The 18000-nt window shown below is 36.1% G+C and overlaps 1 protein-coding gene across 2 annotated transcripts in view; it reads right to left on the bottom strand.

The window, feature by feature from the left end:
- ZDHHC2 (zDHHC palmitoyltransferase 2) overlaps positions 1-18000 on the bottom strand; it is a 69944-nt gene that overhangs the window by 4019 nt on the left and 47925 nt on the right. For both annotated transcript variants that reach the window (XM_055416502.2, XM_088832537.1), the window contains exons 6-12: positions 17840-17872; positions 13370-13490; positions 10812-10944; positions 8550-8676; positions 8183-8275; positions 4859-4971; positions 1426-1500 (exon numbers count right to left, since the gene is read on the bottom strand). In XM_055416502.2, coding sequence (XP_055272477.1) covers positions 1460-1500; positions 4859-4971; positions 8183-8275; positions 8550-8676; positions 10812-10944; positions 13370-13490; positions 17840-17872 — 661 coding nt within the window. In that variant the 3' untranslated portion in view covers positions 1426-1459. The remainder of the gene's footprint in view (positions 1-1425; positions 1501-4858; positions 4972-8182; positions 8276-8549; positions 8677-10811; positions 10945-13369; positions 13491-17839; positions 17873-18000) is intronic.

The raw sequence follows: 18000 nt of genomic DNA, 5'->3' as shown, positions 1-18000 counted from the left end.
ACCATAGTTACAATCAATCAGATCTACAATACCATCGTGCAGAGTCATCCAAAACCCAAAACGCTGGCTAGCTGGCACACAGAATTGCATGGCTATTCATCAAAACCAAAACCGAACAAAGTAAAAACCAGATATCTATGAAGTACTTTGACACAAATGACTCTGTTTAAGGTGCTACTCTCCTGCTAGGTCACAATTCTGTAAGTAGAGAGTTATCTTGATAATTCCAATGTTCAATTCTTCATATTTTTTTAAATTTGACTTATAAATGTATTAATTTTTGCAGTACAGCAAAGTGATTCAGTTATATGTGTGTGTATATATATATTCTTTTTCATATTTTCAATTATGGTTTATCAGGGATATAAATATAGTTCTCTTTTCTATACAGTAGGATGTTGTTGTTTATCCATCCTATATATAATAGTTTGCATCTGTTAATCCCAAACTCCCAGTCCTTCCCAACCCCATCTTGGCAACCACAAGTTCAGTTCTTCATATTGTTTATTGCTTGCTTGCTTGCTTAGTCACTCAGTCATGTATGACTCTTTGCAACCCTTTGGACTGTAGCCTGCCAGGATCCTCTGTCCATGGGATTTTCCAGATAAGAATACTGGAGTAGACTGCCATTTCCTTCTCTAGGAGATCTCCCTGACCCAGAGATTGAACTCACATCTCCTGTGTCTCCTGCATTGCAGGCAGATTCTTTACCCACTGAGCCACTGGGAAAGCCCATTTGTTTATTGTAGCAGTACATACAGTTGTTTATCTTGTTAAGATACTTATGACTTGGTTCCAAAGAGGACATTTTTGGAGCTTTTTATTAACTGCAGGCTCATAAATAGATTTTGCTTTAAGGAAACTGATTTGGAATTACAGGTTTAAAAAAATTATAGGTTAAAGAAAATGACTTGGAACACTGATTATTTTAAGGGTGACACATGCTGTGGCGTCCTATTATGACAAAAAATAAGGACGGGAGAGATCTGCGCTAACAAGCCATAATTGTCTTATATTTTTAGACCCAGTGAGATCCAGCTAATGGGTGGTCATGGATAAGACCACTGGAGTCCTGAAGGAAAGGAAAAAACAAAAAACTGCAAGATCCTATAAAATGACAATTATCATTTTATAGTTCAATAAAAAATTGTCATTTTAAAGTTCAACATTTTAGGATCAATTCTTGCTATAAAAATGAATTCCGTTCATCAACTTATATTTTATTAAGTTAACCAAATAACTAGCTAATATTGAAGCTAGATCTATATTCAAAGGTCTCTTGCATGACTAATACAATCCCAAGGGTCTGCTAAGACATCTTCTATTTGAGTTACTCAAAAATAAATGTTTATGGAAACTATTTGCCCAAAGAGAGCTAGTGATTAAAAATATAAAACATAACAATAAAGGAAGAACTTTGCTTACTTTCATGAAGTATGAGTACATTTTGTTAGAAGAGTTAAGTCTCATTCTCCATGGTCAGTGCAGGATTGCTCATACCTTTAAGAGAAAACATAAGTTAGCAACTTTTGTGGGTGCTGCTTTTGAATAAAAAGGCAGAGACTTGTTTACTCATCCATGAATCCCACCAGTGTATTGCCAAAGTTATCCTGTACATTATTATGAGTGTTTACAAGATGGTATATAGAAACAAACACACACATACATACAATACAGTCAGCCACAACCAGCACTCCCAAAATAGCACTTTTAAAAAGTGTATATATAGTTACATATATACACCTGAGGAAGTAGGAGGTGTGCATAAAAGAATGTAAAATATGCTGAACCTCGCCCTTCTCACATGACCCTGAATCACTGTTTTCTAATTCTTCATTCTTGTCAAACTCATCTTTGAGCCCTTTCTCATCTCACCATTCTATTTCTCTTCTTTCTTTTACACCATCCTTTAAACAATTTCTAAATTCATCTATCAAAGTTACAGAAAATTAATCTACCATGTCCCCAAATAGCACATAGCAACCAGAAAATCACCTCTACACTAATGTAGAACTAAGATGAAATATGAATCTGTTCTGAAAGAGAGTTCTCTGTCTTTCTACCCTCCAAGTACACATCACTTCTTAGGCTCTAAGGAAACTGAGGGATTCAAAGGGCAAAAAGGAGACATCAATTTTGTTTAGATAAATACCTAATCCCTCCCATATACTGAAAAATGGAATGGCATGTTTGAAGACGGAGAGACAGGCCAAATTATGAATATTCAAATGATGGGGCTCTTCAGAGGGAACGCACATTCCTTAAGAACAAGACTAATTTTCATTTATGTGTATTTTTTCATACCATTCAATATGTCAGTATGTGGCCTGTCTACTTAAATTTTAAAACTTCACTTCTTTCTTTTAAACTCTTTAGTTCCCAAATTAATCATCATTGTTTATTTTTTTATTTGTATTTGATTAAACATCATATTTATAAGGCCTGATGATATCAGATGTTTCCAACATTCCTGCAGGATAATGTTCAAATGTGTTGTTTCAGTTTTATAGAGAAAGACAGAGAATTATTTGTTCAAGGCTAACACAATATTATAGAGCACTTGCCCTCCAAAAATTGTATTTTGTTCTATACATCTCAATATTGTACAATTATAATCTTTGATAATTAAAAAAAAATAGACCTCAGTGCCTTAATTGTGGATGCATGGTTTTACACTTGGAAAACCACAAATACATACACACCCCTGCATGTATCATCACATGTCTTGTTCGATACGTAACATCCCTGAGAATTAAGTAGTATTTTAAAGATGAAGATGCTAACTCTAAAGGAGGTTAAGTAACTTAACAAATGCCCCACATTGATTAGGTGCCCAAATTGGGATTTGCTATCAGCTCTGTCTGCCTTCAAAGACTTGCTTGTTCTTTGCTAATAAACTATATTGACCCAAGTAATCAAAAGATTAAAGTCAACAATAACCAGAGAACTGTGAGTGGGATATGAAGAAATAAAAAGTAGCTAAAAGTTACGGCAATTCTGTAATGGCTTACTTCAATATATATCCTCAGTTCAGTTCAGTTCAGTTGCTCAGTCGTGTCCGACTCTTTGCGACCCCACGAATCACAGCACGCCAGGCCTCCCTGTCCATCACCAACTCTCGGAGTTCACTCAAACTCATGTCCATCGAGTCGGTGATGCCATCCAGCCATCTCATTCTCTGTTGTCCCCTTCTCCTCCCTCCCCCAATCCCTCTCAGCATCAGAGTCTTTTACAGTGAGTCAACTCTTCGTATGAGATGGCCAAAGTATTGGAGTTTCAGCTTTAGCATCAGTCCTTCCAATGAACACCCAGGACTGATCTCCTTTAGAATGGACTGGTTGGATCTCCTTGCAGTCCAAGGGACTCTCAAGAGTCTTCCCCAACACCACAGTTCAAAAGCATCAATTCTTCGGCGCTCAGCTTTCTTCACAGTTCAACTCACATCCATACATGACCATGGGAAAAACCATAACTTTGACTAGACAGACCTTGGCTGTCAAAGTAATGTCTCTGCTTTTTAATATGCTATCTAGGCTGGTCATAACTTTCCTTCCAAGGAATAAGTGTCTTTTGATTTCATGGCTGCAATCACCATCTGCAGTGATTTTGGAGCCCCAATAAATAAAGTCTGACACTATTTCCACTGTTTTTCCATCTATTTCCCATGAAGTGATGGGACTAGATGCCATGATCTTTGTTTTCTGAATGTTGAGCTTCAAGCCAACCTTTTCACTCTCCTCTTTCACTTTCATCAAGAGGCTTTTGAGTTCCTCTTCACTTTCTGCCATAAGGGTAGCGTCATCTGCATATCTGAGGTTATTGATATTTCTCCCAGCAATCTTGATTCCAGCTTGTGCTTCTTCCAGCCCAGCGTTCCTCATGATGTACTCTGCATATAAGTTAAATAAGCAGGGTGACAATATACAGCCTTGACGTACTCCTTTTCCTATTTGGAACCAAGCGGTTGTCCCATGTACAGTTCTGACTGTTGCTTCCTGACCTGCATACAGGTTTCTCAAGAGGTAGGTCAGGTGGTCTAGGATTCCCATCTCTTTCAGAATGTTCCACAGTTTATTGTGATCCACACAGTCAAAGGCTTTGGCATAGTCAATGAAGCAGAAATAGATGTTTTTCTGGAACTCTCTTGCTTTCTCCATGATCCAGCAGATGTTGGCAATTTGATCTCTGGTGCCTCTGCCTTTTCTAAAACCTGCTTGAATATCTGGGAGTTCACGATTCACATATTGCTGAAGCCTGGCTTGGAGAACTTTGAGCATGACTTTACTAGCGTGTGAGATGAGTGCAATTGTGCGGTAGTTTGAGCATTCTTTGGCATTGCCTTTCTTTGGGATTGGAATGAAGACTGATCTTTTCCAATCCTGTGGCCATATATCCTATATCTATCTATCTATATATATCCAATATATATCCAATATATATTCAATATATCCAATATTTTGAAACTGGATAGAAACTTTCAAGTAAAAACCACATTAATTTGAGATCCCTTTTAACAGATACTTTTCAACCTTCTGCCTGCACTTACTGTAGTCTTCCCCATTTTAAAATAGATTATATTTTGAGTTTATCATTTTATTTAATACATAGTAATGAAGATTTGGTTCTCTAAACCAGAAAAAAAGTAAGATAAATCTATCTTTCACAAAATGGTTTTCTACAGCTTCTAGACATTAATCAAAGCATTTCACAAATGGTTCTTTGAAAATAATTCTACACTTACAATGGTTGTCTGACTCCAAAACAAGACATATTCTACAGGTAATAAGAATTAAAAATGTTCACTACTTTTCCTTTTAAAACTAAAGTATTTCAAAACAGCCACACAGCATACCCTTACCAGCTTTGCCTTTCCCGAGGTTTGTGCTGTTCTCCGTCCAAGATTGAGAATCAGTAAGAAGGTGGCTCTGGGACTCTCTCAATGGCTTTGCAGGAAACTGATGGTTTTCAGGACTGAAAAATATTATCATTATGATCATCAGGTTAACTCTTGATGGTATTTCTTAAAGGAAGTGAGTATTTCTTAAAGAAAGGAACTCAAACCACTCATGGTACAAGATAATTGTAGGAGTTACCAAGAGAACTTCAGGAAAGCAGGAACAAGGTGTTAAGTCATACTGACTCGCAATGAAAAAAGTGTTCTTGCCTCAACTCTCTTCTTTCCTCTGATTACAATATGATGACAATCCTTGACTTTGGCAAATCTCCATTATTAATACACAGAATAAGCCTCGGCCTCCAATTTTAGCAGGTAAAGGAATGTAATTAGAATTTACCAGTATTTTATTATTGATTTTAAGTTATATTTGATGCCAAATTATACTAGTTTCTCACTGATGACAATGATATAAAGTTTGGTTTAAAATAAATAACATTTCATTTAGATTTTAAAACATTATTGGCACAGAAACTATTAGTACATTTTTTACAACACACCAAAATAGTAATTATAGTAATATTAAAAAGAAAAAACTACTTAAAATTTTTCCAAGAGTAATTTCACATATTTTAGTTGACTATTACTATTACATTTTTTAAAGGATATGCCTTTTTTCCTTAATAATTACCTCATATCTAAAATTTGAGATCATTTCAATTTTGTACTGCTCTAATAAATCCCTTATTAAAATTCTGGAGGAACACTTTAAAAAAGAAAATTGTGTCTCCTATTCATATGAAAAATTTTTTACACTAATTCTTATTCGTTCTCAGGAAAGGGACCATAGAACAGGTACAGCAAAGTAGCTAAGTCCTAGTTTCGGGACTCCTTGGAGAGTCATTACTGCAACAGGACTCTTAACAAACAGCAAGGATGTATTCATCCAACAATACTCATTGAAGTACCTATTATATCAACGAGTAAAGTCTTTGATCTAATTGAGGAAGGAGAAGAAGAAATATATAATAAATCAGATGAGATTAAGAGCTCTGACAACAGTAAAAGGCAATATAAAGGGAAGAGGGGCAGGCTGCTATGATACAAAGGGTTTTCAAAGATGACCTCTCCTGTAAAGTTACACCTGAGCAGCAAGTGAACTGAAGGCACAGACCATTCAGATATCTGGAGGAGGAACTTTTAGGAAGACGAACTGGCAAGTGCAAAGCCACTCAATAAGCAACATGCTTGGTATATTTGAGGAACAGCAAGATCTGTGTGTCTGAGGACTGTGAACGACGGGAAAGAGGTAAGGCATTACACTGAGAGGTGTCAAGGGTCAGATTAGTCAGGACAAGGGAAGGACATTCACAAGCTTCTATTCTGAACAAGACAGAAAATCAGTGGAGGCTTCTGAGCAGAAGAGTGACACAATCTGATTCACGTTTTAAAAGGCTCACTCTCTCTTTTTAATGGAGAATAGATTGGAGGCGGGCAAACATGAAACCAGAATCCATGTGAGAAATGACAGATGGACCAGGAAAGCAGGCCTGGAGGCGGTAAGACAGTATCCAGGTTATGGGTATATTTGAAGGGGACCATCTGACAGGATCTGCAATGTACAGGGTATACAGGGTCCCCAAAGAGAGGAATCTAGGTGACTCCCAAGTTTCTGGCCTGAGCATCTGGGAGAATGGAAGTTACTATTCATGAATATGAGAGAACGAAGGAGAATCAGGTTTAGGCTGGGGTGAGGGGATAGGTGGCTTGGAATCAAGAGTTCTGCTTTGCACCTGTTCAGCTGGCAATGACTTTTATGTGGGCACATTACGTAGACAATGCACACACAACTCCAGAGTACACAGGGGAGACATGAACTAGGCACAGAAAATGGGTATGGGCCCATCAGGGGAAATTATAGAATTGTGTAGAAGAGACTTCAGTTGTCAAAAGCCAACCTCAATATTTAAAGGAAAGAGAAGGCCAGAGGTTACTTAACCTTGTCAAGACCACCTTGATGGGTAATAGTGCCAGAACTAGGATTTCTCCCCATGCCCACTTAGTAGGTGGCGGACTATATCTAGACCCCAACTAGTCTTAACTACCAAAACCACTTAACACAGTATAAAAAAAAACAGCCTTCAGCTCTGTGAAATTTTCAAGCCAAAACTCACAGGGCAGGGCCAAGTAGGACTATGGTGCCTTTGAAAGTCCCATGTGACACACATGTTAACTGGTAGGCACATAGCTCGCTCTAGGGATGGGGTTGGTATCACGAGGTTTCATCTCGTGATCATTTCAGGTGGTTTTGTAATGGCTGCCAGGATCACTGCCTTAGAAAGGATTCTGGGGTCACATCAGGTTCCACGGGAGAAAGTGTTATAAACAGTAAGAAACCGCTTGGGAGGAGTGTGCTGTGAACACGGCATTCCAGTAATGAGGAAAAGCTTATGACATGATAGTTTATGTTTTTGCTATTGGAGTTCATTTAAAAATTAGAGGTACTGTCATATTAAAAAAAAAATCTGTCTTAAACATTTAAAAAAGTAAGTGGTTCTACTTGAAACTTCATATAGAACATTTTTTTAAAGAGCATTTTGAAATGTTTAGATTGTTTTGCCTTTTACCAGTCAGAATCAAAAGAGATTAGAACCAAAAGAGACTTAGAACCAAAAGAGACTTAAAACCAAAAGAGACTTAAAACAGTGTCCAAAAGTCCAGAAAATAAATTTCCTAGACTCCTTCCTTTCTCTCTCCACAGAAATGGCTCAGATCAAGCTTAGAAGTCTTTAAAGAGGATCCAGAATATGGCACCCACTGCTAATGGGGCTGTCAATCCAATGTCTGGGATTCCATTCATCTCCAAGGGCCTGGTTCAGGCAGGAAGGTCTTTTGATTACCAAGAGGAAAGACCCAGTGGGTCAGAAGCAAAGTAACCTGCCAGCTCACATGATCACAAGTGGAACTAATTTGGACTTACACTCTGCTTTTTTTTTAAGCACTACAGTTTAAAAAATCATAATATATTTCAGGCAACTTACAGAGAATTAACGCCTGTTTACTGACTACCCAGATTAATCACAGAATTTTATAATTATGACTGAAGCTCCCTACGTACTCCAACCTCAGTCACACTTTCCTCCCGCCCTCATGCCAACCTGGAAACCAGTGTAGTAAATAATCCTAAATTCTTAACTTTTTTTTCCCAAAGGATCATAGAAGCAAAGGACACCATAGGATAAACTATATTATTTGAAAGTAAAATAGAAAAAATAAATATGGGCTTACTTTTTAGATGATGAATTCAATCCTGCAGGAGTAGATGGTTGTTCAGGATCCTGGTTAACAAGGCAAGTTGGAAAGGAGCAGCCATCACCTAGACTATAATCAAAATAAAAAGTTACAATTGTGCAGTAAAAGAAAGATGATCTCTGTGAGCAGAACACAGTTACATTATGGACAAAACATGTATCTCAGACACTGGCTTCAGTACAGTATGTTTATGGAGATGTGAGTCAACTGATTTCCACTTTGATATAATAGTAGATCATAAAATAATACTTTAAAAAATAAGAGTTCTTATGCAGAAGGATGGAGTTCTTCTGTTGGATTACTTTCAGTAGTCTAAACCCTGAAAAATTTCACAACAAAATACCTTGAAAAAATGGGTAGCAACCAGTACCTCTTCTCATCACCAAAAACCTGGCGCATATTTTTACCGAAACCCAAGCTGAATCCATTCTTGTCTGTTCCGTGTCGAAATACTGGGCTTCTAAATGCCTCTAAAAAAGATGGCAGAGCAACCACATAAGGAAACAGCACATCAACTAGCAAGGGCTATAGTTAGAAAGGAGTGGATTAAATGAAGAAACTCTGAAAACCAATGGCTAGCCTCCTGTGACTCTCTATATGTCGGTAAACAGCCCCACAGATGAAGACTGCCTATTCTTTTAAAACAAACTTAAAATATGATTAGATCTGTTGTAGTTTTTAAGTAACCCTTTTATTTCTGCAGCAGCACATGTGTATTTTAAAAATGAGAAAATACAAACAAGCAAATAATTTAAAACTCTACATCTTCTAGACGGCTGAATAGACAGAGATAAGACAGATATAAATAGATATTGTTTAATCAAAATGAGATTAAAGATACATTCTATAATCTTTTTTCAACCAATAAATTCCATTTTCCAATTTCATTAGAATTTTATGTCATCCAATCGTAAATTTTCTTCTAGGTAATCAAAAAGGTACTTTAAAACTCTCTGTCTAAATCAGGATGCAATGCAGGGTCACACATCATGGCTGGTTATGCCCATGAGGTTCAGAGAGGCTGCGTGACTTTGCTCAAAATCACACAAAAAGTAAATGACACAAGTGGAATTTGAACAAGGTCATTAAAGTTCTGCCCTTTATGCTACATTTTCGTCTTAAATAATGCTGAGATGCAAAACCTAAAATGTTAGTTTTGGGATTTTCTATGTGAATAAACGTAGAAGTATAATGATTTCTGTCCATTATTTGAGAAAGGAAAAATCTAACTAGCAGAGTCAAGGTACTATGAAAAATGTGCTGATCTGCAAGATTCTTAATATTTATTACCCTAGTTTATAGATTTTTATAAAACTTTTTAATAATTATAGGACCATATTGTCCAGAGGAAATCCTTTCAGTGTTCCAAGTAAAATCTACAAGTTTCTAAAATTGAAAGCTTAGCAGAAACACTTACATTTGAAAAATAATTTAATTGCTCTATAATTTGAATTGCTCTACAATTTGAATTGCTCTATAATTTGAAATATGATACTTCATTTAGAAATTACTTTATTGTACCAATATTTTCACTCAGCTAGTACTTCAGGTGATTAGATTTCACCTCAATATTGAAAATAAACATTCACAATTTTATACAATTAATTTTCATTATTTTAGTAACAGAATCTCATAACTTGAGTATCCTTTGCGATCAGAAGAAATTATAAGTCCTGGTTGCATTCTGAAACTCCCATTCTTAGTCTAGAAGACTCCATTTAGCTTAGCCCCCGCTTACTTCTCAAACTTCATAGTATATTTTTTTGTTCTTTAGCTTTCTATGAATAGTTTCTCAAACATGAATAGTTTTTCTCAAACATATGTAGCTCTTTAAAAAAAAAAGAGAGATGAAATACAGAGAACATAAAATTGGTCACTTTAAGGTGAACATTTCAGTGGCATTTAGTAATTCATATTTTTTTGTAACCGATACCTATATCAAATTCCAAAATATTTTAATCACCTCAAAAGAAACCCTATACTAATTAAAGCAGTAGTTCTTTACTATATCTTCTTCCCACCCTTTGGAAATCATCAAAATGCTTCCTTCTCCATGGATATTTCCTATAAATGGAATGATATGACATGTAACCTTTTATATTTGACTTCTTCTATTTAGTAAGTTTCTGACGTTCATACATGTTGTAGCATTGCTTTGCTGTATCCCATCTCTGCAGGGCTTTTGAACATACTGTTTTCTCTGCCTGAGATGTTCTAGCTCTTTCCACGACTTCTTAAATACTTTCTGTTTTCATGAACTCTTCCCTGACCACTCCTAGATAGGTTCCCTTCTACCACCCCCAGACCTTGATTCATAACTCAACATCCTGTTTTTTCTTTCAAAACACTTTGTAATTAGGCTTATGTTTGGTTATTGATTTTCTGTGTTGCTCACCACTGAATATATACACAACACTTTGCACACAATGGACAGTTTAAAAATATATGGAATGAGTGAATCTGTATTTGTCCCACCAGACAATGTGGGAAGGAAGAGTGGTTTTTAGAACTTCAGGACAGGTTAGCATTTAACCATATGGCAACTTCTGATGAATATTTCGTTTTGTATTGAAAGTTCTGTTAACTACAATAATTATATACTCACCTAATGTAGATTTATTTTTGCTGACTAGCCAACAATGATAGCCAAACAGAGAAGACAAGCTGACAGAAAACATAGCTGCAGCAAAGAATAAAAACATAATATGGAACTTGGCTTGAGTATCAGGTAGGCCATTCTATAAAGAAAGGGAGAAAATAAAATGTTTTGTCAAAGGAATGAGTATTCCCCTAATTTGATAAGTTTTTTTTTGTTGTTGTTCAAAGTTTTTCTTAAATTTAGATATGGAGAAAGATATACAGCTTTATGTTAAAACTTCAAGGGAAAAATACATCTTTAAACTCAAATCAATGCTTACTATAACATGAATATACATATATATATATGGAAAAGATATTAAAATTTTGGATATTTATTTTGTATAATCAAATTCATAGAAAAGTTATAGTAATATGTGTGTAAACTATACAAGTAGGAAGCAAGATAAAAGGAGCTATAACATTTTTATAATTTATAAAATTTGTTTTTAATTTACTTTCTGAAAATGTTTTGTTAACATACTCTAGATTTACAAATGTTTAAACATTATTTTATTATAATGCCAGAAAATGAAGGATAAGTGGCATGATTTAGCTAGTCTTCTCATTGATGTTTTACTTTACTGCAAATGACAAAATCAACTACAAGCACATACAACACACTCACAATGATGCTTCAAGCTACTTTAGATAACGTCAGCACAGAAAAGTTCACCACCAGTGCATAACACCTGTCAAATAAACCTTAACAATACCCATGGGATGGAAAAGACCATCAAAGCACAACCAGACTGACTCTCCCAGTCTATGTGTCTAAGGAGACCAGGAGTCCCTCTAGAATGTGGGCTTAGGGACACTCAGTGAAGCACCTGAGATGCTAGGGTGTGCCTCCTTCTGATACTCGGCTTCAATATCCTGTAGTTATCTGTCAGATTGAGCCAGGTCACAAGACCTCACTGATACCTTTTGACAGCAGTGTTCTCACAGTGAATGCCAGTCAATCCTTACAGATGTAATTGTGGTTTGGATATAAAACCATCCCCAAGAATGAGAACTGTAAGGCCATGTGCTCTCAGACCTTCATGAGAGATCATTCTTCCAGACAGACACTGCAAGTTCCCTCGAACACTAGGACATGCTCGTTTACCTGTGTATTTCTAGCGCTTAGCAATGTAACTGACACATAGCAGGCATCAATAAATCTTTAGCGCTGAACGTGTTTCAAATCTCACATCAATGATCTAATAATTCATATAGTCTTCCTACAATAAAGGATAATTTAATGAATGTAATAAGGCAACTCTGGCAGGGATAACTGCTTTTTATATTGTATGGTATTCATGAGGACTATCTTGTGGTACTTAAAATACATAGTGTGTGTGTGTGTTAGTCGGTCAGTTGTGTCCAACTCTTTGTGACCCCACAGACTTTAGCACCCCCAGGCTTCTCTGTCTGTGGAATTAGTCAGGCAAGAATACTGGAGTGGATTGCCATTCCCTTTTCCAAATGTAAAACAGCTGCTGCTAAGTCACTTCAGTTGTGTCCGACTCTCTGCGACCCCATAGACGGCAGCCCACCAGGCTCCTCTGTCCCTGGGATTCTCCAGGCAAGAATACTGGAGTGGGTTGCCATTTCCCTCTCCAAAATACATAGTATTAATTCTGTTTTGCTTACGTTTAAAATATACAGTGCAGAAAACAAATGAGTTGCCTAAAGCATACACTGAGTATCAATTCAGGACTTGATTGATATTCCAGTTTAATAATCTTTTTACACATAAAGAAGAACTTTTATTTTAAATACTAAGAAAAAAAATCTTCTTATATAGTCACTTCTCGTTATTCGCAGTGGTGATGGTCTTTAAAGTTGCCATGAACACTGAAATTATGATTCCCGAACCATTGCTCCTGGGAAGAAACAAGCTTCTGGTCACAACATTTTTGTCAAATGATCAATGACCTTGTTCTGTGTGTTTCTGCTTATAAAACCTAATTTATACCTTATTTAATGTACATTAAATAAGAGAACTCACAGCCAACAGCACCATAAGTCATGTCTGAAGGAAGCTTATCTATATACATGTATTTCCTCCATGAGGCACACCACAGTCTCTTCTTTTGCTCAGAGATTAGACAGCACTTCAGCGCTAGGCTTGAAGACCTTTTAAACAATGAAATAACCAACAAGAAAAGCACAAAAATACAAAAGACACGGCACTAAATAGACTTAAAAGCACACTCATTTACAGTATGAGAGTTCAAACAGGAAGGCAATAAGACCTCTGGTTTGATCTCAACTGGAAATGTGTATGTGGGTGACTCAGATTCTTCCTACTCTGTGTATGCTTGCAAATGACCACAAAAGTGACGCTGAGTATTGACTTTGAGATTTAAAATAAATGTTAGCAAGTAGGTGAATTCACAAACACAGAATCTGCGAATAATGAGGAATGACTATATATAAATTAGCTCTATTCTATAAAATTAGTGTCTGGATTAAGTCACTACTGAAAGTCTATGTATGTATTTTTGTATACCAAAAAAAGTCACCAAGGTAATAACTTACGGTCCAAAATTTGATAAAATACTGTAAGTCTGTAGCAGCAATAAAAAGGCAGTACAGCAGAGAATAAGCCAAGAAAAGGAGGAAAAATTTATAATTTGAAAATCCAACACAATTGTTCACCCTGTTAATGAAACAAAAACAACATTTTCAGTGAGTTTTATGCTGTTACCCTAGGTACACATATGCTCAACCTTAACACAAGTATTTGATTTCCCAACATTAAAATTTATTGGCCTTTCTTTAAGCATAACTCAAAAGATTTCTTTTTAAAAATTATTTATTTTTTAAAGATTTTTTTACACACACAAACATTAAAAAATCCATTTCACTAAAAAGGAATTTCTATGTTCAAACTAGAAATCTGATATGTAATATTGCTTTAATTACTCATGACCCCTGTATTTCCTGTCTAATTATACAAATAAGCACATGCCTTAAGTATAGATCTTGTGAGAAATCTATTAACACCAAACAGATAAGAGGAATTTCTAAATTCTTTTCTGTGTTACCTTTGGATTTGATTTCTAACTATGATTAAGCAATTTTAAAACTTTTTAAGTTTTCCAAAATTAGATGAGATGTCTTTACAGACTACTTGCATGCTGACAGTACAACACCGAAGCAACCAGATTATCAAAACATCTTAAACGGCAGGTTTAAGGAAAGAAACAGGACTGGGAGCCAGATAGTCACGTGGTCACGTACATTCGATGCTAAATAACTATGTGCCCCTGACAAAGTGCCATAATTTCTAAGGGTTTCCTTTTCCTCATCTGTCAAATCAGCACTCTGAGATCCTTTCTGAGAATCTTTCTGAGAACTAGGTCTCTATGCTATGATTCCAAAAATGGAGATTCAGAATTCTCAGCTTTTACTCTGAAATCACTGTATTTGGAGAGGGCAGTTTAAGAACTCAAACTACTGTATCAATAAACATAAATACAAACACAACTCATACTTTATAGTCACACTTCTCTCAAAGCTTATTTTTCCTCTTTTTATTAAGACAAGGGAATTCCTGGATGATACAGTATAAATGTGACACAACACCTAAATGGAACTGTTTGCTGTCTTCATGGGTAGTGAACCCATGAATTAGCAATAAAAATAATAAACTCACTGCATAGAACACATAGATGTTTCTTCTTTCACCTGTGTGTGTGTGTGTGTGTGTGTGTGACTCAGTCATGTCCGAATCTTTGTGACCCCATGGACTGTAAGCCCACCAGGTTCCTCTGTCCATGGGATTCTCCAGGCAAGAATACTGGAGTGGGTTGCCATGTCCTTCTCCAGCAAACACCTTTGTTCCTACTCAGTACTGGCATAACATAATCCTCCTCTTTCTTGACTTGCCAATAAGCTAATTGCTTCTCTTTCTCTATTGTTGAGGAGAAACAATATTCGTATGAAAAATGTTGACTCAGTTACACAAGATGAATACGAACTAGGTCTGCTATACGCCATGTGCCTAGAGTTGGGAATACTGTCACTACAAGCTTAAACATTTGTTAAGAGGACAGAGTTCATGGTAAGTGCTCTTAAAGTTAAAACTTTTAATTAAAAAAATTCAGAAGTGAAACATTGGACTTATGGATAACCCAAAATTTGGAACAAAAATGGAAACTGTTTACATCTTCTACCTCCAAAAATATAAGGTAAAGGGAACAGCATTAGATTTAGTAATTTTGGAACTTAAGGGTATTGTGTATGACAGATTCATGAAGAAGGCAAAACTGTGGGGGCACAATGCATGAAAACAGTTGCACTGGCAGCTCAAGAGATTCCAGTGTGAGTGCGAACCACTCGGTGAGATTGTCTCTGACGACATCTGAATGAAATAATGGTAAGAAGTAATACTGCAAACAATTCCATACAAGCTGAGTCTAAATGTGTTCTGTCACAAAAGGAGGGAGGATATCCCCATGCTTATTTGTGCTGATTACTAGAGGGCTGAATGGGAGACAGAGGCTGGGGTATTAAGATTGGCCACGTGGACGTCCAGACAATGACGCTTCTAGGACAAGGGGAACATGAGATGGGATAGGAAAGACCACTGCTCTTTCTGCAGGAATGTAAGATCCAGCTTTTGTACTAGATGACAAATAGCGTTTTTATAGAAAAGAAAATGATCTTGAATGGAGATTTTTACTACATCTAATTTAGCTTACTCTAACTTCTACTTAGGGGCATGCTGTGATTTGCCATGTCAAAGTCAAGACACAGAGAAGTTTAGTCAATAAAGACCGAGCTTGGTCTTTATTTATAAGTATTATTATACTTAAGATAATAATATTTATTTTTAATAATAACTTACTCTCTTCCTGACAGACAGCTTTTGGTTAGACATTTTAACTGCCGACTACTTTGAAGACTCAATTTGAAAAGTGCATGTATTCTGAATCTGAATGCCTTTATACGGAGAAATAAACACATTCTAGGTAAACATCCCTTACACATTCATTTAAACTCAGTTAAACAGCTCTTAACTCTGTTTTAGGGAAAATGCTTTCTGAATCTAAATTGGAAAAAGAACATAATATTAAAAAAGGTGGAAAGAAAGTGGCCGCTGAGGTCCAAACAACTTGATATATGACTTGAAGTCCACTCTGGAACTTTTCTGAGCCTCACTTTCCTCTTGTTTAAAAATGGGACAAATAATTTCTAATAATATCTGTCATGGTTATAAGGATTACAGATTTTACAGATATATGGATATATCATTTCTAGACATTACAGGCACTCAATAAACTGAATCTGAAATTATTTAATTAGTGCCACCTAACCATTCGCAGCCTTGTCAAAGAATATTATAAATATAATTAATAAATTTAAAAATTATATTAAAAAGAAAAAACACTTATTTGATAGGATAGCCAATAAGGCAAAGACTACAGGATATCTATTTTAGTTAAAAAAGAAGTGTGAAGTTGGTCCCCTGCACCCCAGAGGGTATTCTGGCCACAGCAGATATGTTGAAGTCATCATGAACAGGAGGCATGGTTCTCTGATTTTTCAAACACTAAAAGTTGACAGATCGTGAGCTTCAAAATCATATGCAAGACCTGTATAAAAAGGTTGCCTCACTATAAGTCTTAATAAGTGACTGTTACGTTTACATAATGACTGTAAAAAAGATCTCTTGTATATTGATATGAAAACATTTCCAGGATATATTAAGTGAAGGGGCGGAAAGGCAGAGAGACTCGGGCCATAAAATTGGAAATATCAGTGGGAAAAGAACGTGCTAACAAAGAGAACAGAATGAATGAAACGAAGGAAAGAATGAGGAAAGAAGTCACCACAAATGAAAATCGTTGCTTCAAACAGAGGTTATTTACCAACATCTTTCTCTAAGAGGAGCATTATTTTCATAGGAGTCAGTTAGCCTTAACCTGTTATAGCAGAAAATCTAGGTGAAGAAAAGTAAGAGGTACCCTGGAGAGAGAGAGAAAGAATACTGCAAACCTGACATCCCGCTACTGTTTCTGGCAGCTAAGATAACTGTTCACTATGTATGCTTCCCCCGCCTCTGGCGTAGGTTTGTGGGTACGTCTACCTTGCCTGAAAGTCAAAGTCACTCAGTCATGTCTGACTCTTTGTGACCCCATGAACTATACAGTCCATGGAATTCTTCAAGCCAGAATACTGGACTGGGTAGCCTTTCCCTTCTCCAGGGGATCTTCCCAACCCAGGGATTGAACCCAGGTCTCCTGCATTGCAGGTGGATTCTTTATCGGCTGAGCCACCAGGGAAGCCCTCCCTTGCCTGGTGCCAACCATGAAGGTAGACAAGGCTTGCAGAATGATCATGCTTTATGTCCAAATCCAGCCTGACTGGCCACCTTGGTGTGGTGTCACAGGGATGTGTGCACTGAGATGAAAAGTTATAAGGAAGAAAAGCCAAGCTTCACTAGTTAATTAGGTCTTTCAACTCATCCTCTAGTCAGTTACCTAATTTCATGACTTAGAAATTTTTTAAAAAATTTTAATGAATTCTAAGCGGAAACCCTTGTTGAAACACATGTGTGTATTTACAGATCTGCTATTCTACTCTTAACATTAAGTTCTATTTAAAACAGATTGTTAAATCTTTAGATGAATGCATTCCTTATTAGATACTTCAAGTGAAGTGTTATGTATAATTTATGTGCACATTTTGGTGTAATTTCTGTATTCTAGAAGTATTCTAGAATCTGTTTATGCATGTGCATACAAAGAAAACCATTTGTTCTGAGCAAATGTAAGAAAATAAGTTTTACATTGTTAACCTACTGGTGTTAAAATTATTTCATGGAAACTCATGGAATAAAGGCTCTTTTGAGCTAACTAAACAAACACTACAAACTAAACCTGAAGGGACTTCCTAGGTTAGCTAAGGCAAGATTTCATTTATAAAAAGATTTAAATAGATCAATGATTCAACTTACGTTATAAAGGACAGAAACTTCTTTAAGTATAGAGCCATACTCACCATGGGCAATGATGATCCATCTTCAAAATACATCTAAAAAAAACCACACATACAAAATTCAGCATCCCACAAAAGTTTAATCCCAATATGTCATTAAAATGACATACTATTTCAAAAGAGTTGTGGCAGGTAAAATACTGCAAAATTATTTATTTATCTAA

This window comes from Moschus berezovskii, chromosome 26 (genome assembly GCF_049115385.1).
Source record: "Moschus berezovskii isolate FMDL1 chromosome 26, NW_MosBer_1.0, whole genome shotgun sequence".
Classification (NCBI taxonomy): domain Eukaryota; kingdom Metazoa; phylum Chordata; class Mammalia; order Artiodactyla; family Moschidae; genus Moschus; species Moschus berezovskii.
This window is presented reverse-complemented; position numbering and strand designations above follow the sequence as displayed.